The 22,262-nt window shown below is 43.4% G+C and overlaps 1 protein-coding gene across 1 annotated transcript in view; it reads left to right on the plus strand.

Annotated features, from left to right (window-relative positions):
- The first annotated feature begins 6,810 nt into the window (after positions 1 to 6,810).
- LOC126100299 (uncharacterized) overlaps positions 6,811 to 22,262 on the plus strand; it is a 107,308-nt gene continuing 91,856 nt past the window's right edge. The window contains exon 1 of the mRNA XM_049910907.1: positions 6,811 to 6,851. Coding sequence (XP_049766864.1) covers positions 6,846 to 6,851 — 6 coding nt within the window. The 5' untranslated portion in view covers positions 6,811 to 6,845. The remainder of the gene's footprint in view (positions 6,852 to 22,262) is intronic.

The raw sequence follows: 22,262 nt of genomic DNA on the forward strand, positions 1-22,262 counted from the left end.
CACCGGCTAGATGCACCTAGCTGCAGTCACATATCTGTACCGTAGCGCTGCCGAAGGCTGGATATGTTGTCCTAGACCACGGGTATACGTGTGCGAAATTTATCATACAGTACTACCGACTCTTACAGCACCAGTCATTCTACCTCATCTTGGCATTACGAGTACATCGTCCCAAGCTGCTTCAGATCTATGCCAGAGTTGTATTGGCTGGCGATTTGTGAGCTCCAGTCTCATCAAACCCTGACTAGTTGAGAGATATGGATATCGTGCTGGCCAGGGCAGCATTCATACACCATTTGTATTGAGGAAGTTCATAACACCAAGAGAGACTTGTGGTCTTCCATTATCTTGTTCAAAACTAACATCACCGGGACCTCGATTGGGCTTTACCATCGGCTTTAATAAGTTAGAAACGGAACGGCTGCTGTCCGAATTAATGCTTACCCGAACCAAAGGGGATAGTGTTCTGTGCTCAGTGGGACAGCATGCCTCCAAATCAGGTGTTGGGGCGGTAAGACGACGAAAATTGCAAACTGGTAATGTCTGTTCTCCTTGCAGTCTCTGCACACGGGTACGTCCACCGTGATGCTGTACTCAGCACCGAGCCTGAATGGGCGACGCGATGTCATTCTTGTATCCTTTCTTGTTGAGAGCACTCTCTCTGCTGCAGGCTTTCCAGATTGAGCTTTCTAAATTCCCCATAGCAGACAAAAATTGTAACCATTTCTGCGTTTTCCCGGAGATGTCTTAAACATGTTCCTATAGCCTTTTATTTGTCACCTGTGTTAACAGCTTGAACAGTGCGATTGTGTATTCATGGGCGTAAAATTGTACCAAAAGTTTTACTGAATTAAGTAAATTTTTTTATTTGTAAATGAAAACAATGCTATACCTTGAGGAGAAATTTAAAAAAAAACTCCTCTAGGGGCTTCATATTTGATTTCTTCACGTTCTTTTCATTGTTCTGTTGATTTACCATTAACACACCACCTATATCTAACTTCGTTGTTCGACACCTTTGCTCAACACGCCACTGTGAACACGTATATTCTGTGCCTCTGTTTTTTACTCACACTTCCTGAAGACTATTAACCACCGATCCCTCGTTACCTTACATTCAGTCATGAAAAATTACACCAACTCCGAAGAGTTCTGGACGGATATATTCATTGGGCGTACTTTATAATATAAAACCTGTCAAATACAAGTTTCAACTAATGCAACGAAAACTAGTATGGTGTCTCCTTAGAATTCGATAGACATCCAAAACCGTCGAAACTGACATAGTGGCGTCACGTAGAGCTATCACTGTGGTGATTCTAAAGTCACCCTCAAAAGGAAAGGTATATCGAGAAGTGACGTCTAGTGAATATCTAGAAAACTAAGCACGTGTCGTTTGAAAGAAATTTCACAGATGGTGTTAGTGGTAAGCAGATAAAATACACTCCTGGAAATGGAAAAAAGAACACATTGACACCGGTGTGTCAGACCCACCATACTTGCTCCGGACACTGCGAGAGGGCTGTACAAGCAATGATCACACGCTCGGCACAGCGGACACACCAGGAACCGCGGTGTAGGCCGTCGAATGGCGCTAGCTGCGCAGCATTTGTGCACCGCCGCCGTCAGTGTCAGCCAGTTTGCCGTGGCATACGGAGCTCCATCGCAGTCTTTAACACTGGTAGCATGCCGCGACAGCGTGGACGTGAACCGTATGTGCAGTTGACGGACTTTGAGCGAGGGCGTATAGTGGGCATGCGGGAGGCCGGGTGGACGTACCGCCGAATTGCTCAACACGTGGGGCGTGAGGTCTCCACAGTACATCGATGTTGTCGCCAGTGGTCGGCGGAAGGTGCACGTGCCCGTCGACCTGGGACCGGACCGCAGCGACGCACGGATGCACGCCAAGACCGTAGAATCCTACGCAGTGCCGTAGGGGACCGCACCGCCACTTCCCAGCAAATTAGGGACACTGTTGCTCCTGGGGTATCGGCGAAGACCATTCGCAACCGTCTCCATGAAGCTGGGCTACGGTCCCGCACACCGTTAGGCCGTCTTCCGCTCACGCCCCAACATCGTGCAGCCCGCCTCCAGTGGTGTCGCGACAGGCGTGAATGGAGGGACGAATGGAGACGTGTCGTCTTCAGCGATGAGAGTCGCTTCTGCCTTGGTGCCAATGATGGTCGTATGCGTGTTTGGCGCCGTGCAGGTGAGCGTCACAATCAGGACTGCATACGACCGAGGCACACAGGGCCAACACCCGGCATCATGGTGTGGGGAGCGATCTCCTACACTGGCCGTACACCACTGGTGATCGTCGAGGGGACACTGAATAGTGCACGGTACATCCAAACCGTCATCGAACCCATCGTTCTACCATTCCTAGACCGGCAAGGGAACTTGCTGTTCCAACAGGACAATGCACGTCCGCATGTATCCCGTGCCACCCAACGTGCTCTAGAAGGTGTAAGTCAACTACCCTGGCCAGCAAGATCTCCGGATCTGTCCCCCATTGAGCATGTTTGGGACTGGATGAAGCGTCGTCTCACGCGGTCTGCACGTCCAGCACGAACGCTGGTCCAACTGAGGCGCCAGGTGGAAATGGCATGGCAAGCCGTTCCACAGGACTACATCCAGCATCTCTACGATCGTCTCCATGGGAGAATAGCAGCCTGCATTGCTGCGAAAGGTGGATATACACTGTACTAGTGCCGACATTGTGCATGCTCTGTTGCCTGTGTCTATGTGCCTGTGGTTCTGTCAGTGTGATCATGTGATGTATCTGACCCCAGGAATGTGTCAATAAAGTTTCCCCTTCCTGGGACAATGAATTCACGGTGTTCTTATTTCAATTTCCAGGAGTGTACTTCCAAAATTTGGTCGCTATCGAAATTTTCTTTCCCGGAAGCTCTCCTAAGGTTCAAGCTAAAAGTTCCTCCAAAAAAATATTTTTCCTCAAAACGGTGAAAAAAGTCCCTAATCTGGAGTCGCTGCTCTGATGTCACGTAAGGTAGAGCTGTAACAATGGTCGCATTGTTGACACTCTGCGGAAATCCAGACATCACGTTGTCCATGTGGATCGTATCTATTTGTAAAGAAGACTATTTTCTCACTCTTGGAATCTGGTGTGTCTTTAAGATCCCATACGGGTCTATCGGCTGCTAATCGCCTAGGCTTTTGAGATTCTGCATGGCGTTGAGTATGACCCTCCTAAGACGTTCGAGTAAAAATTCCCATGACGGTTTAGGAATTCCAGCCAGTGCGAGCAGCAGTATCACGATAAACCACTGTATCCAACGTTCAAGCGTGATTTCTGAATGATAAATCTGTAGCTTTCTTTTTTTTCCTTTTTTCTTTTTTTTTACTTACAGTCTAAATATAGTGTTATTCCAATCTATTTAATACGGTTCCGCTGAAATGGTAACCGTATCTATACCCAAACATTTTCTCCTCATTTTACTTTCACTTTTGCTGCAGCGCGCATTCATGGTGTCACAGTTGTAATCGCCCTGACAGGAGATAAGTGTCTTGTGGTCCTCAGCCCCGTAAAAACCTTTTTATTTGGCGGCCAGTGTGTCAAACGAAAAAAGAAGTATGAACACCACAAGTATACCGTACAATCATTATTAGTAGTAAATATGTTCAAATGATTATTGAACGACATATTCGTGCTCCCATTACTTTTCGTTTGACAGACAATTGAAAAATGAGCTACGCCTGAAACGCATCAATTATAATTTTTTCAAGAAGTAGTGATCTGTTTATTTCAGTGGACCTTTCGGCACTAATACGAGAAGTGGTGCCGATTTACACTATGTTCGCAGGCCCCATAGGCGACATTGTGTCGCAACCTCAGTTGGCTTGACAGTTACACACGTTACGTAAGTAATGACGTTATTATCATTTGGTGTCACGAATCTGCGATTCTTCCGCCCCAAACGTTCCCACCCACGTCTATCCAAAGTGAACAGCGGTTACAGAACCTGGTATAACACTACTGGCTACCATTAAATTAGTAATACACCGATAAATTACTCCTGCGAAAGGAGTGATTGTGCGTAATGGAAAGTTATCCGACTACTTTTGTTTCACTAAAGCTTTGTATTAAAAACAGTCAGTAGCAGAACAAGCGGAAATCGAACAAAAGTTAAATTAGTAATGGAGTAAACTGTAATAGCGTTAAAGAAAACGGTGGGCAGCCTAATTAGGAGAAATTTTACCAAGTACTAGCCCTGTTCATAAAGAAAGTTAAGTGTTGGAATGGACTTAAGTTGAGACTGATATTATGTTTTGGAAATAAGATACCAAGCAGTGCTGCAATTTATCAGGTAATGTATCAGTAGGTTTGACATGAACTACATAGGAGGAATAATAGAACTTTTACGCAACACCTGGCTCTCAGTATCACTTACTAGCTGCACAATATGGTAGGACGCTAATGATTATTATAGGTAAACAATTACTTATGGTGGAGCAATATCAACTTGGGCAAGAGGTTAACAGCCTAATTATTGGAAATGACTACCATGGAAATAGTTTTCAAGTAAATGTATCATTTGTACTGGTTATTATTTGTATTTCAAGGTGCATTCACTTCCTTTACTATTTCGTCCAGATAGGCATCTTGTCGCGGTTCGCGCGGCTTCCCCCGTCGGAGGTTAGAGTCCTCCCTCGGGCATGGGTGTGTGTTTTGTCCTTAGCGGAAGTTAGATTAAGTTGTGAGTAATCTTAGGGAGCGATGACCTCAGCAGTTTGGTCCCATAAGATCTTACCACAAAATTTCCATTGTTTTTCAGGTAGAATACTTGATACCTGAATCTAGTGTAGCTGTTTGCTTCCTATAGTGAACACAAGTTATAAGAATGAAAGTTTCACTACTTGAGTACAGTTTTTCTAATATGAAATTTAAATCTGGCTCAACTATTAGCATAAGCACCCAGAGACTGGTCTTTCAGTAGATTTGGATCAATGCTGATCATTTTAGTCACAAGGCAATATTAGAAAAATTGGTAACTATGTAACACGTGAAATTACGAACACTTGATTTCGTAATAATTTATCTTTATGCCGGCTTTCAGTTGTACTAGCTAGTAACTATCATGAATCGGTACGCTTTTGCTAACTGTAATACTGTACTGAGATTTCAATAAGAAGAATCTCTAAACTGAGTACTCTAAATCTTCTCTTAGTGACTGTACTTTGACGAAACTGTAACTATCCTTTTACGAAAATTACGTGAAGTACTTAGGTCCACTGAATATTGATGAAATTAATTGCAGTTAAAGTTTATGGAAATGACTTTTCAGCTCAGTGTAACAAGATTCTCGGAAATACCGTGTCTAGGTAAACGCCTAAGGATAAAACACGAAGGCTCAACAGAAAGTTTACAGAATACAAAGTTATCACTGAAAAAGAAACCACGTACCTGGTCTGTCTCTTGTGCTATTTTTTTTTTAAGGTGGCGAAAGCATCCATGGCTCGCGCTGTATAACACCCTCTGAAAATTCTCTTCTTAGCATCAGATTTTCATTGCACAGAGTTAACCAAGTATGCCATGAATAATAAGCCAAATTAAGTTCACATATGAGACTATACTATATAACCTCGGAGTCCTTCTCGCCTCGTTCAGTACACAAGAAGCTAATATAACGCCTGCAAGCCACCGGATATCTCATGCTTTGCAGTTCGACCACCGGATCCAACTTTCCTATTCCCGTCAAGAAAGTTTCATTGCAGCGGGGCTTCTCTCCATGTTTCACGGGATTGCAAACCTACACGCCCTACCAAGAACTAGTATTACGAGTGAAAGGTAAACACAGCCATTCTTTCACATTATATTATTTTTGAAATAACTTCCATAGATTAATTACAGTGACATCAATTGACATAAATAATGAATAAAATATTTACGTAGAAGGTACATCAAAGAGCATGGTTATTCAAAAGCCATATTAAGAAAACCAATGAGTTAGACAAGACAAACATAGGTAGTATCGGTAATAGTTTAGTATGTCGACCTTTTCCAATCTCTGGAAGCTGTTACGTCTATAAAATACTCGTATATAGGAGTACGCGCAATGGACGATGTGAGGAGGAACGACCACATGAACTATGCGAGGTGGAATGACCACATAAAAGTAATCGCAGATACCAACAGAGATTCATTTGATGAATCCTAAGGAACCGCAGTTCACCTAGAAAGGAGGTGTCTTGCAAAATGCTCGTTCAACCAAAACTTTAATAATCCGAAGAGCATAGCATTTCGCTACAGGTCCATTTAGAACACGCAAAAGCGTCACAGAGATGACCAATGAAATCTAGCGGCAGACGCTGTAAGAGAGAACTTCTGTAACACGGTGTAGTTTGCTGTTAAAGTTCCGAGTGCGTACATTCCTAAAAGAATCAACAGGTACATTGCTTCCTCCTAAGTATATCTCGAGAAAAGACGACGAAGAAAAAATGAGAGAGATTCGAGTCCCCACGGAGGCTTAAGAGTAGTCGTTCTTCCCGCTAACCGGAACGGGAAAAACGGGAAGTGAGAGTGGTACATGAAGTACCCTCCGCTACATACCGCAAGGTGGGATGCAGAGTAAAGATGTAGACGTAGATACCTCTTCCAAGAGCGCCACTAATAATTCCTATGGGTTGAATGGACTACAAATTCGTTATGTAATGTATCCGTGTCCACAAGTGAATTACTGCATATGTAAAGACAGGCACGAACGAAATGGGAGTGGTTGTTGTTTCAAGGACGCCGTGTTGCCAATGAAGGCACGCGCGGGGCCTGTAGACGCCAGTCAGGCGGTGGAGCGGTCACTGGCGCCAGCGCTGTTCCTGTGGCAGTCATGAAGGTGAGGAACTGACGCGGCACTTCCACTACCAGCTTGCTCCTGCAGCGTTACGTAACGCTCCTTTGTATTCACGGTCCATTTCCTTTTTTCAGCCCAGGTGCAGTAGTGCGTAGAACTCTATTTTACTTTTGTTACTAAGCGATGAATGAATAATACTGGGCTTTTCAAAAGTGTTTCAGAAGTTTGTATCTTGTAAATGTAGATACGTGGGAAACAGATCAACTTGTGCATCGAAACTAAAAGTTGACCTTGGAGCCAGCTATGAAGTAGTTGTCCGTGCAGGGGTCGCCTCGGTACATTTAGCCCCTGAAGCTCTCCACAGGAACAGTTTTAACTTTTCTTGTTCTATCGTCCTCAGCTGCGAGCAACACTATGTTGATGTTGATACTAATTTGGATCCGCCTAAATACAGCGAAGTGAAACAAATTTTTTGCTCCGTAAGCTTTTCGCCTTGTTAATTCCAAGGTATCATTTGTGACCTGGAATATGTATATATTGAGGGGCTATAATTAAGCTGTTTCTCGGATGGGTACTCAGTGTTACAGGAATTTTTTCAGACTGTGTTAGTTCCCGTTGATAGTAGTGTCGTGTCTGGCCGTTAGGCGCCGTTACTGGTACGTCGACATACGGTTGACAATCATAGGAATTTGCAGTCAGTCATCGGGGGCCTGGACGAAATGAGCAAGGGTTTACTCGTGTGTTTTATCAAAACGACAGCAATAGGGTAGCTGCTCTTCTCGAGTATCGACGAGTTAAAGGAATACGGAGACGTCCTCTTTCCGTACCGCGGTTAAAGAACATGACTGGGAAGTTCGAATTAAATGACGATTTCCGAATTACTTCTGAGTGAGGCCAACTGCTCCACAATCTGTTGAAGTAGTTACTGTTGGGCATGGCTGAAATTGCTGGACGCAGCGTGGGATCTTCAAACAGTGCACTACCTGTGCCATAACAGCATGTATGTTGGAGCCACTAAATTACCTAGGAAGTACAAAACGCTCACTAATGTAGTGAAGACAGTGTGCGGCACAGTTCCTGAATTAGGAATCGTCAGTGAGGTTGACGTGAGAGAAGTATCACCTGCAAAATGAAAGTGCGTGGCTATTGCATACTTAAAGTGAAGCGTTCGTTTCCAGGTCGTCATCGGCGGTGCTAGAGAATCCGTGGCAGATTTCCAGGCATGGCGTGAATAACAATCGGTCGCCGATCAGAGTGATGAGGAGGCGTTATCCAGGAAACGTAGTGAACACCGAACGTCCCTCCACCCCCCCCTATATATATATATATATATATATATATATGTGTGTGTGTGTGTGTGTGTGTGTGTGTGTGTGTGTGATGTAAATTTTAAGTTGACAAACCAGAATTACTCGAAAAATAAGCTTCACACAAAAAATGTGCAAAATCGAAAGTTGATTATTTTCGAGGAGGACATCTGCTGGTGCTAAAATAAGTCCGCCACCCCCGCCCCTGGGGGTGGAGCGGGAGGCAACTTTAAAATTTCAAACGGGAATCCACATTTTTTACGGAAGAGTCGGGTTCTACATAAAAACTACGTACATTTTGTCTTAAACATTTGTTTTGATTCTTGGTATTTGGCGATGTAATTCAAGAAAATCCATGTTCTCATTTTTGTGTGGAAAATGGTTACGGATAAATAAAAAATACTTATTTAATTGGTAAATTATATTTCGCTAGAACTAAAACTCTCCCTCTCTCCCCATAGGGTGGGGTTTGGGAGAGATGAATTAGTTTTCCAAATGTTGATCCAAACAATAATTTTTTCCGCAGATTCGGATAAGTTTTGTTTGTTTCGTGGTCATGAGGTCACACAACTTTTAATTATCAAACAAATCATCTGACTAGCTAACTAACTAATCAAACATCCTACTTACTAACGAGTAAACCCATTTTTTAATTATCAGTAACCATTTTCCACGAAAAATGAGAACATGGATTTTCTTGATTTACAGCGCCAACTACAAAGAATCAAAACACATGTTTAAAACAAAATGTACGTAGTTTTTATGTAGAATCTGATTCTGCAATAGAAAATGGTGATTCCCCTTTGAAATTTTAAAGTTGCCTCGCGTCCCACCCCCAGGGGGCTGAAGTGGTGGGCTAATTTTAGCACCGGCCGATGTCCCCCTCGAAAATAATCAGCTTTTGATTCTACACATTTTTTGTTGTTGTTGTTGTTGTGGTGGTCTTCAGTCCTGAGACTGCTTTGATGCAGCTCTCCATGCTACTCTATCCTGTGCAAGCTTCTCCATCTCCCTGTACCTACGGCTACGTACATCCTTCTCAATCTGTTTAGCGCATTCATCTCATGGTCTCCCTCTACAATTTTTACCCTCCGCGCTGCCCTCCAGTACTAAATTGGTAATCCTTTGATGCCTCAGAATATGCCCTACCAACCGTTCCCTTCTTCTAGTCAAGTTGAGCCACAAATTTCTCTTCTCTTCAATTCTATACAATACCTCTTCATTAATTACGTGATCTACCCATCTAATCTTCAGCATTCTTCTGCAGCACCACGTTTCGAAAGCTTCTATTCACTTCTTGTCCAAACTATTTATGGTCCATGTTTCACTTCCATACATGGCTACACTCCATACACTTACTTTCAAAAACGACTTCCTGACAAATGTATAATCGATATTAACAAATTTCTCTTCTTCAGAAACGCTTTCCTTGGCATTGCTAGTCTACATTTTATATCCTCTCTACTTCGACCATCATCAGTTATTTTGGTCCCCAAATAGCAAAACTCATTTACTACGTTATGCGTCTCATTTCCTAATCTAATTCCCTCAGCATCACCCGATTCAATTCGACTACATTCCATTATCATCGTTTTGCTTTTGTTGATATTCATTTTATATCCTCTTTTCAGGACACTGTTCATTCCGTTCAGCTGCTCTTCCAGGTCTTCTGCTGTCTCTGACAGAATTACAATGTCATCGGCGAACCTCAAAATTTTTATTTCTTCTCCATGGATTTTAATTCGTACTCCGAATTTCTTTTGTTTCCTTTACTGCTTGCTCAATATACAGATTGAATAACATCGGGGTTAGGCTAAAACCCTGTTTCACTCCTTTCCAAACCACTGCTTCCCTTTCATGCCCCTCGACCTTCATAACTGCCATCTGGTTTCTGTACAAATTGAAAATAGCCTTTCGCTCCTTGTATTTTACCCCCGCCACCTTCAGAATTTGAAAGAGAGTATTCCAGACAACAATGTCAAAAGCTTTCTCTAAGTCTACAAATGCTAGAAACTTAGGTTTCCCTTTCCTTAATCTATTCTCTGAGATAAGTCGTAGGGTCAGTATTGCCTCACATTTTCCAATATTTTTTCGGAATTCAAACTGACATTCCCCAAGGTCGGTTTCTACCAGTTTTTCCATTCGTCTTAAAGAATTCGCGTTAGTATTTTGCAGCTCTGAATTATTAAACTGATAGTTCGGTAATTTTAACATCTACCAACACGTGCTCTCTTTGGGATTGGAATTATTATATTCTTCTTTAAGTCAGAGGGTATTTCGCCTGTCTCATACATATTGCTCACCAGATGGTAGTGTTTTGTCAGGGCTGGCTCTCCCAAGGCAATCAGTAGTTATAATGGAATGGCCGGCCGCGGTGGTCTAGCGGTTCTGGCGCGGCAGTAAATGCCAAACGACGCCACGCTTGGCGTAACGAGAGTATACGTTCGACGATTGAACAGTGGAAAAATTTGTTGTGGAGTGACGAATCACGGTACACAATGTGGCGATCCGATGGCATGGTGTGGGTATGACGAATGCCCGGTGAACGCCGTCTGCCAGCGTGTGAAGGGCCAACAGTAAAATTCGGAGGCGGTGGTGTTATGGTGTGGTCGTGTTTTTCATGGAGGGGGCGTGCAACAATTGTTCTTTCCCGTGGCAGTATCAGAACACAGATCTAAATCGATGCTTTAAGGACCTTCTTCCTTCCCACTATTGAAGAATAATTCGGTGATGGTGACTGCGTCTTTCAACACAATCCAGCAACCGTTCATAATACATGGCCTGCGGCGGAGTGGTTGCACGACAGTAACATCCCTGTAATGCACTGACCTGCACAGAGTCCTGAACTGACTCCTACAGAACACCTCTGGAATGTTTTGGAACGCTGACTTCGTGTCAGGCCTCACCGACCGACATCGATACATCTTCTCAGTGCTGCATGCGGACTTTCAAATAACTACGCACCCTCCGACTCAACGCTGCAATATTAAAAGTTTTGGCTGGTTTCGTTGTCTAGGGGCTGGGATACGTAGTTGCCGCATTACAGGCCAAATACTGCTGAGTCTACAGTACACGATAAGAATATACACACAAATCGAATGGTCGAAGGTTTCTATCACTCGGCAATTGCGAATTATGAAAGTAGCATATAAATTTATAAATGAAAGATTGCAATTAAATAAAATCTGCAGGTACTATCTTAACGACTTTAAATGATGAGCACGATAGTAAAAGTACTTTTGAGAATGCGGTATATCTCTGCAAAACACTTATTGGTGTCGATGGTCCAGCAATTAAATAAAATAAATGTTGAATAACAGGGAAACAATAGATTCCTACTGCACGTAATTAGCTATGAACAACGACATAGCTCGCGAGATATTCACTTCATGGTTCAAATGGCTCTGAGCACTATGGGACTTAACATCTATGGTCATCAGTCCCCTAGTACTTAGAACTACTTAAGCCTAACTAACCTAAGGACATCACAAAAACCCAGTCATCACGACGCAGAGAAAATCCCTGACCCGCCGGGAATCGAACCCTGGAACCCGGGCGCGGGAAGCGAGAACGCTACCGCACGACCACGAGCTGCGGACGCAACCACACACATATTTAAGCACACACGAAATACTGGCTTTACATTTAAATACTTGAAATTAAAGAAATATTCCTACGGCTCGACTATAAACACGCTCTAATACATATTATTAAATACAAAGCAATTAAATAAACATATATCAAAAGAAATAGAACAACAGGTAGGCCAGTAGCCTAATGTCTTTGTGCTTTCTAAAACAGAGTAAATAATTGATCAGTTTCCTCATGAATAGCATGTATCGGATATTAACAAAGACATAGATCAATCGATATATTTATATGCATGCTGCTACCGTGTTTTTCGTGTAACTGTGGAGTACTTATGGCCTGACGCGATCGATAGTAATCGGGCACTTTGACCTCCAATAACTCATGTACTATTCAAGTTATATGCCTGTAATTCATACCAATTTAGGTTTACACTAATAGCTTTCTACAGACACAAAGATCGACGAAATCTGAAGAACCGTTTAGATTTTGGAAATTCGTTACTGGGTGTTACTTGTATAATTTACCGTCAGATACTAAACTTTAAAGTAACAAAGATATTGAAAATCTGATCACACCATCAGAATCGTCGCGCAAATAATAGTAATGTACATGTTTCTGTTTTGAGGTATCGTGATTCCTCTGGCTACTATTAATTTCTATATGAACTGTGAAATGTCTGCCATTAAGGTTTCACAAAGTCCGCCATCCTTGGCACTCCCGGCATAGACATCTCCTCCATCGACACAGAGCACCGCCCTCGTCACAGTGTCACCGTGGAATTCCCAGCCACGCGGTTGGCCCCCTCTTGCTTCGGCTAACATCTGGCACCACGTGGTCAGCCTGCCGGGCGGCCGGCGCGCTTCCTCAGAACTCAGAATATTTCAGGGCGCGACGACTCGCCCGTTACCTCGCAAGCACTGCGTGAAGAATTGGCTGCCATTCCTCAAGAAACCTTCCAGCACCTGATTGAAAGTATGCCTGCGAGAGTGGAACCTGTCATCAAGTGTAAGGGTGGGTCAACACCATATTGAATTCCAGTATTACCGATGGAGGGCGCCAAGAACTTGTGAGTCATTTTCAGTCAGGTGCCCGAATACTTTTGATCAGATAGTGTATATGGGCAGTATTTTGTTTTATGTTTCTACATTTGGCAGCTCTCTCTCTCTCTCTCTCTCTCTCTCTCTCTCTCTCTCACACACACACACACACACACACACACACACACACACACACACACACACACACACACACACATATAAAAGATGTATGTGTGTGTATATATATCTATTTCCGCTTCTCCTAAACCACTGGACCGGTTTCTGTCAAACAGATTTCATTTACTGCCTAGAAGGAATCACTGTGGGGATATTCCACGACGCGAGAATACCCATGCATTAGCCATCCAGTGTTTCATAATCAAAGCACTTAGAGCCTTGCTAGAAACTTTACACACAATCTGAAATCTTTACGAAACTACTTCCCGCTGACGACTACCACAAAATGACGGAAGGAAACGTGATTGTCGCTTACTACATGTCGCTGTTCATACTGTGAAACTGCCACATTTAGCCATACGTTGTAATTGGTTACTTCTTTGTTACCAATTGGTTCAGGTGATCTACATCTACATGTACATCCATACTTCGCAAGCCACCCGACGGTGTGTGGCGGAGGGTACCTTAAGTACCTCTCTCGGTTCTCCCTTCTATTCCAGTCTAGTATTGTTCGTGGAAAGGATTGTCGGTATGCCTCTGTGTGGGCTCTAATCTCTCTGATTTTATCCACATGGTCTCTTCGCGAGATATACGTAGGAGGGAGCAATATACTGCTTGACTCCTCGGTGAAGGTATGTTCTCGAAACTTCAACAAAACCCCGTACCAAGCTACTGAGCGTCTTGCAGAGTCTTCCTCTGGAGTTTATCTATCAGCACCGTAACCCTTTCGCGATTACTAAATGATCCTGTAACGAAGCGCGCTGCTCTCCGTTGGATCTTCTCTAACTCTTCTATCAACCCTATCTGGTACGGATCCCACACTGGTGAGCAATATTCAAGCAGTGGGCGAACAAGCGTACTGTAACCTACTTCCTTTGTTTTCGGATTGCATTTCCTTAGGATTCTTCCAGTGAATCTCAGTCTGGCATCTGCTTTACCGACGATCAACTTTATATGATCATTCCATTTCTAATCACTCCTAATCCCACCGGCCGAGGTGGCCGAGCGGTTCTAGGCACTACAGCCTGGAACCGCGCGACCGCTACGGTCGCAGGTTCGAATCCTGCCTCCGGCATGGATGTGTGTGATGTCCTTAGCAGTTAAGTCCCATAGTGCTCAGAGCTATTTGAACCATTTGAACTCCTAATCCGTACTCTCAGATAATTTATGGAATTAACTGCTTCCAGTTGCTGACCTGCTATATTGTAGCTAAATGATAAGGGATCTTTCTTTCTATGTATTCGCAGCGCATTTCACTTGTCTACATTGAGATTCAATTGCCATTCCCTGCACTGCGCATCAATTCGTTGCAGATCCTCCTGCATTTCAGTAAAATTTTCCATAGTTACAACCTTTCGATATACCGCAGCATCATCCGCAAAAAGCCTCAATTAGCTTCCGATGTCATCCACAAGGTCATTTATGTATATTGTGAATAGCAACGGTCCTGTGACACACCTGCGGCACACCTGAAATCACTCTTACTTCGGAAGACTTCTCTCCATTGAGAATGACATGCTGCGTTCTATTATCAAGGAACTCTTCAATCCAATCACACAGTTGATCTGATAGTCCGTATGCTCTTACTTTGTTCATTAAACGACTGTGGGGAACTGTATCGAACGCTTGCGGAAGTCAAAAAACACGGCATCTACCTGGGAACCCGTGTCTATCGCTTCCTAAGTCTCGTGGACGAATAGCGCGAGCTGGGTTTCACACAATCGTCTTTTTCGAAACCCATGCTGATTCCTACAGAGTAGATTTCTAGTCTCCAGAAAAGTAATTATACTCGAACATAATAGGTGTTGCAAAATTCTACAACTGATCCACTTTAGAGATATAGGTCTATGGTTCTGCACATCTGTTCGACGTCCCTTCCTAAAAACGGGAATGACCTGTGCCCTTTGCCAATCCTTTTGATCGCTACGCTCTTCTAGAGACCTACGGTACACCGCTGCAAGAAGGGGGCAAGTTCCTTCGCGTACTCCCTGTAAAATCGAACTGGTATCCCATCAGGTCCAGCGGCTTGTCCTCTTTTGAGGGATTTTAATTCTTTCTCTATCTCTCTGTCGTCTATTTCGATTCTACCATTTTGTCATCTGTGCGACAATCTAGAGAAGGAACTACAGTGCATTCTTCCTCTGTGCAACAGCTTTGGAAAAAGACATTTAGTCTTTCGGCCTTTAGTCTGTCATCCTCTGTTTCAGTACCATTTTGGTCACAGAGTGTCTGGACATTTTGTTTTGATCCACCTACCGCTTTGACATAAGATCAAAATTTATTAGGAATTTCTGCCAAGGAAGTACATAGATCTTTACTTTCGAATTTATTGAACGTCTCTCGCATAGCCCTCCTCACACTACATTTCGCTTCGCGTAATTTTTATTTTTCTGCAAGGCTTTGGCTATGTTTTGTTTGCTGTGAAGTGCCCTTTGCTTCCGCAGCAGTTTTCTAACTCGGTTGTTGTACCACGGTGGCTCTTTTCCATCTCTTACGATCTTGCTTGGCACAAACTCATCTAATGCATATTGTATGATGGTTTTGAACTTTGTCCACTGATCCTCAACACTATCTGTACTTGAGACAAAACTTCTGTGTTGAGCCGTCAGGTACTCTGCAATCTGCTTTTTGTTACTTTTGCTAAAGAGAAAATTCTTCCAACCTTTTTTAATATTTCTATTTACGGCTGAAATCATCGATGCAGTAACCGCTTTATGATTGCTGATTCCCTGGTCTGCGTTAACTGTTTCAAATTTTTCGGGTCTGTTTGTCACCAGAAGGTCTAATATGTTATCGCCACGAGTCGGTTCTCTGTTCAACTGCTCAAGGTAGTTTTCAGATAAAGCACTTTAAAAAATTTCACTGGATTCTTTATCCCTGCCACCCGTTATGAACGTTTGAGTCTCCCAGTGTATATCCGGCAAATTAAAATCTCCACCCAGAAGTATAACATGGTGGGGAAATCTACTCGAAATATTTTCCAAATTATCCTTCAGGTGCTCAGCCACAACAGCTGCTGAGCTAGGGGGCCTATAGAGACATCAAATTACCATGTCTGAGCTTGCTTTAACCGTGACCTTCACCCAAATTATTTCACATTTCGGATCTCCGTCAAATTCCTTCGATACCATTGCACTTCTTATCTCTATAAACACGCCTCCCCCTTCACTGTCCAGCCGGTCTCTGCGGTATATATTCCAATCTGAGTCTAGAATTTCATTACTGTTTACATCTGGTTTCAGCCAACTTTCTGTCCCTAGTACTATGTGGGCACTGTGACCGTTTATTAATGAGAGTATTTCTGGGACCTTTCTGTAGACGCTCCTGCAGTTTACTATTAGCACATTAATATTGTTATTCCCTGTTGCATTTTGCCTACTCCTACCTTGCCGCGCTCAGGAGGCGTCTTGTTGGGCCTATGGAGGGAAGTCTCTAACCTAAAAAACCCACATGTGCCCTCCACACGTACTCCGCTACCTTTGTAGCCGCTTCCTATGTATAGTGCACTCCTGGCCTATTCATGGGGACCCTACATTTCTCCACCCGATAGCGGAGGTCGAGAAATTTTGACCCCAGATCTCCGCAGAATCGTCTGAGCCTCTGGTTTATGCCTTCCACTCGGCTCCCAACCAGAGGACCGCGATCGGTTCTGGGAACGATACTACAAATAGTTAGCTCAGATTCCACCCCGCGAGCGAGGCTTTCCGCCTTCACCAACTCCGTCAACCGCCTGTATGAACTGAGGATGACCTCCGAATCCAGACGGCGTGAGCCATTGGTGCCAACATGAACAAAAATTTGCAGTCGGGTGCACCCAGTGCCCTCTATCGCCACCGGCAGGTCCTCCTCCCCCCGGGGAGCAGAGTGAACACTGGATTTCTTCCCCGACCTTTCCGTTATTTCCCTAAGGGGCTCCATCACCTGCCTAACGTTGGAGCTCCCAATCACTAATAAATCCCTCCCCCCGTGTGCCTGCTCGGACCTTGCTGAAGGAGCAGCCACATGTCCACTCACAGGCAGAGCGGGCGATGCCACACGGCCAGCCTCCACATTGGTCCTCCGCCTCGTGCGCACCGAACGCCGCTGAACCTGCCACTCCCCTTGGGGAGAGGGTGGCCCAACCGCGCCCGGTACCCGCGAAGATGTCTCGACAGCAGGGACAGTGGGTGATGCATGTAACACCTGGGGTGTACCATGCGACGCACCAGACTCCCCACTGCCGCTACACTCCGAGGCAGCAGCCTGAAGACGGCTGACCGCGGCCGTCAACACGTTCAGATGTTCGCGAACAGTGGCCAGCTCCTCCTGCGTCCTTGCACAGCAGTCACACATCCTATCCATCCTAAGAAATCAGTTCACTGTAGAGAGTTAATCAACTTTTAACTAGACTGCTAATTCACTAAAGGCGGCTGATGGTTGACTAAACTGTGATTGCTAGCCACTTCTTGTAGTAAACAATGAAAATAGAACTACCTGTCTCTGGACTGTATTGTAAACAAACATTAGCACTACTGGCACTATGGATGACTAAAGGGACTCTCTTTGACTGTATTCAAAACAAACACGAAATCAATGGAACACTATTACTAGCACTCGACAATTAAAGCTTCCTAAAAGCAAAAACAAACGGAATAAGAAGTGACAAGTAAGAAAAATACCGTTAATACTTAAATTAACGTAGTTCGCTGCACAGCAGACGTAACGCATGCTGTTAAATACTGAGATTCGAGAATAAACTGCCGCATCATAGATGACGTTTCAGTGTATTACTTCTTTGCTACTGACTCTATTCGCATCATATGTGGTAGACAACCTCCACATATGTCGCTCAACGTAAGTAGAATATTTATCACTTTACGGCACACAAGAGATATGACGTCACAGATGAGGAGATGTGTGAGAAACTGCCGCATCAAGGATGACGTTTTAATTTATTATTGCCTTACAACTAACTATTCACAGCATATTTCACAGACAGTAGGTAAATGTACTACTCGATACCCCTGCAAAATTATATCACTGTCCAGTACATAGTTTAGGAGATCCGATGACCAAAAGATTACGAAGGGTGAAAATGAAGCTGCAGGGCGTAGTTCGCTAGAATACAGGTGAAATATGTGTACAAACACATGTGAGATATGCTGGACATGTGTGAAGTATGTTACGTATTAGTTACAATCTGTAAATAAATACTGTAAGAGTAGTAACCACCAGCCTCCAATTGGAGTGAGGAGATGGAGAAACACCGAAGGGGAAAGAGGATATAGGCACAGATAGGAGAAGGTGGAGAAGAAGAGAGATAGACAGGGAAGGAAGAAATTGAAAGAGAGAGAGGGGATGGGGAAGTGGAAAGAGAAAGGGAAGAGGACGACATGAACAGAGAGAGAGGAGGAGATGCACACAGAAAGGAAAGGGAAGGAGGGGAACATGGAGAGTATGAGGAGGACATGGACAGAGGCAGGGGGAAGAGGAGGTGGAGGGAGAGAGAGGGAGAAGAGGTGACTGACAAAGAAAGGGGGAGCAGGAGATGGATTTATAGGGCAGGAGGAGATGAACAGATGGAGAGGGACATGATGGACAAAGGGATGAAGAACAGATTTACGGAGAGAAAGGAGAGGACGAGATGGACAGAGAGGGGACCAGGGCAGGAGACTGACAGAATGTGGGGGTTGGAAGAGATGAGCAGAGAGGGGGAAGAAGGAAATGGACTAAGAGAACACCGGAAGAAACACATACCTGGGAAACGCTGGGCAGTTATTTACCGCACACACGCACACACACACACACACTATATATATATATATATATATATATATATATATATATATATATATATATATATTACAGAGCCTCCTAAGAAACGTGAAAACGTGAGGAACATTGTCTCTGGTCAGGTCTGATTCCTTGATTCCACAGGGAAACAGTTGTGACCAGCGAATGTATTCATGTCAAGTAGCAAAGAATAGAGCAGTCGGTCGCAAGTGATGCTTATTGCATCTAGAGATTTCGGTCACTGTGTCGCCATCTTCAGTACCAGAAAACACGTGAGGAACAAGTTACAATAAAGTAATATGCATGCCTTATTAAATGTACTGTTGCATAAGCTTTAACTGTAAGTCAGTTATAACACCATACTCTTAAATGTAAGGTGAAACACTAGAAGCACTTGTATTCGTGCATTGTCCCAACTGCAGTATTCATGTGAGCGGCTGAGTTCACACTGAGGCCACTGCTTACCATTATAACACAGCTGGCTTCAGTTTACCTCATACTGATCTGAAGCGCATTCCTTACATTTCTGATGCGTTATGATTACATTTCTCTCGTATTGCATATGACTACAAAGTTTCTGTTTGTTTCCCAAGTTACTACATGATATAGTTATTAGCTTTAACACGAAACTGTGCAACTTATAATGGATTTGTATATGAAACTTATATGGGGGGACATATGAAACAGAAATTCCTGGTCTTTCGACATAGTGCCGATTGTACAACTACTTATAATCCACTCTCTTCTGTTAAAATTCTTTAACCGTACTTAGTTTATAGCACGGTTTTATTGAAACGCTTATTGACTTACATGTTTGAAAATGATGTTTCGTATCTTTTAAACTATGTTCAACTGAAAGACGTGCAGCGATAAGTGACGCCACTGTTTATTTCACACAACACGATGCATAACTGTAAAAAATTAGTCACTGGTTTTATTTACAACCACCTTATTTGGTATACGAACAAAGCATAATATAATTAAAATGATAAAACCTACGAGCTGTACAGTAAAGTTAATACATATTTGAGGCAAAACAAGCACTATCATTGTAAGAGGAATAGAGGCGAGCGATTGTGTCTGGGCTTACCCCAGTTCACTACCAGCAGCACCACTTCACCATAACACGCCTGGGCTTAAAATTCAAAGCATTGCACCATAATATAAGAGTGGAATTAAAAGTTAAAATACCATTTACAAAATTATCAGTGCATTCTTAAATATATTAATGTTAATACTGTAAATTCTCAGAAAGATCAAATGAATTTCTTAGGCAAAAAATTTGATCTTAAGAAAAGAAAATGGTCCTGACTAATAAAACTACAAAGCTAAAAATTGTTCAGTATATGAAAATATACGTCGCAATTATATGTTAGCTCTCACCTTGATCATAGCAGTATTTTAATAAAAACAGGCATTTTTACGAAAACTTTAAACCAATCAATATTAGACTGAGAAAGCTGAAAATTATTATGTAGCCTCAGTTTAATGTAATAACATTAGATATGTGACGTGAATAAGCTGCCTCTATTAATTTTCGAGTTATTAACTAAAAAAATCAGGAACGAAAACATAGAATACAATTTTTATTTGTAATAGTAAATTCCAATTACAGTACTCTATTAAATTCATGCAGTAACACAGCTGTACCAGGTTTCGTGACTATTGTCAAGGAATCTTAAAAAGGCAGTTCAGAGGTCAGCTTCTATTGTCGGTTCCATTCTAAAAAATCTAGCCGACAAAGTTTGAAAGGAGAGGAGCTAAAACATTTTCAGCAACTAAAGGAAACTTAGCTCTATTTATATAAAAATTAATAAAATTGTAAATTGCAGTTAGTTTTGGAGCATGCTTTTTCGTTATTTCTTATACTGACATATACTATGCTGCGAGTCAACCAGAGCGTTAAAGATTGTAAATTGTTGATCTACAGAACTATTAATTAATACAATTTCGCAAAAGAGATCATTCAGATATTGCTATCTGTGCCTAGAGCGGTTGATAGCACGTGTTGCGTTTGGCGGTCCACTGCGCCCTTATATAAATGAAGCGTGAGAGGCAGTGGAGACATGTCTCACCGAGATATAAATTTGTCCGCGTCAGTCAAAGCCTGCGACCATTTTGCCCCGGATAACGCCAGAGCTAGTCAGGCGTGCGTTTTCGGTAGAAGTAACGAATGAACTCGCGTGGACTTTACACCGTTATGGATCGATTAGCTTTCAATGAAGTGTGTGTGTGTCGCCCGTGAAGTTGACAAAACAGCGTGGCAGGTGGCGAGACTATTTTCCACTTTTAAGGCGAGCAGTTAGCTTTTGGCGATTACAAATCAGGGCGTACGACCATTGTACTTTATACTTCCTATAGAGATCGGCTCTGAACTGTTAATAATGCTATTCCCGATAGGAGTGTTATTACAAGGGGCATTCAACAAGAAACGAGCCGGATGCTGTAAAATGAAAACCGCTAGAAAATTCGTAAAGTCAATTGCCTGCGGAAGAAGGTGCGATTTCTGTAAGGGATCTGAGGTCTCAAAGTCGCCGCTAGAGGGACGTGAGCGTACAGTCCGCTCGCCAATGTCAGGACACGCAGACCACGCGCACGCATCGACCGTCCATAGCACTCAGTTGGGTTGAAACCAACTAGAGCCTTCCAAAAAATAGCAAAGGGATGCAATGCGTTTCATGACAGCGGAAGGAATGCGGGGAACAGCTAAAACGTCACAAGTTTGAGGGAAGCACTGCATTTCTGATGCGGCAATGGCTGCTATCGTAACTCGGCGGTCTCGAATAATGAATACGTCCGCCTGATGGACAATGGTGGTGTGGTGTTTCGGATCGTACGTCATCAGAACAACGTCCGTGCGTCCCTGAATCGTCTGTGCCACGCCTCTCGATTTTGCAACTAACATGGAGGCACTGCGTACACTTGCGCCATTCTTCGATGAAGTTTCGTCTCCCTCAGCCCTTCCGATGTCAGGAAAAGCACTACGCCTTTTGCTGATCTTTCAACGCCTCCACTGCATTATTTTCAGCATGACTTAGTGCAGTGGACAATAGACAGGTGCGCTTGCTCTGTCCATCGTCAGGTGGGTGTACGCCCGCCTCCCTCTAGCGGCGAGTTTGGGACCTGATCGCTATTATAGAGGCCAAATCTTCTTTCACATGAAATGACATTTCAATCTTTTCATCGATTATAATTTTACAGCCTCCAGCTCATTTATTTTGAATGGTCCTTATGTTATTATTTTGTCGCACGAATATTCACAGAATATATAAATCACTTAATACTGAAAATGTTCAAATGTGTGTGAAATCTTATGGGACTTAACTGCTAAGGTTCAAATGGCTCTGAGCACTATGCGACTTAACTTCTGAGGTCATCAGTCGCCTAGAACTTAGAACTAATTAAGCCTAACTAATGAAGCCTAACTGCCCTAACTGCCCGAGGCAGGATTCGAACCTGCGACCGTAGCGGTCGCTCGGCTCCAGACTGTAGCGCCTAGAACCGCACGGCCACTCCGGCCGGCTAACTGCTAAGCCATCAGTCCCTAAGCATACACAGTACTTAACCTA

The sequence above is a fragment of the Schistocerca cancellata genome, chromosome 9 (assembly GCF_023864275.1).
Source record: "Schistocerca cancellata isolate TAMUIC-IGC-003103 chromosome 9, iqSchCanc2.1, whole genome shotgun sequence".
NCBI classification, from domain to species: domain Eukaryota; kingdom Metazoa; phylum Arthropoda; class Insecta; order Orthoptera; family Acrididae; genus Schistocerca; species Schistocerca cancellata.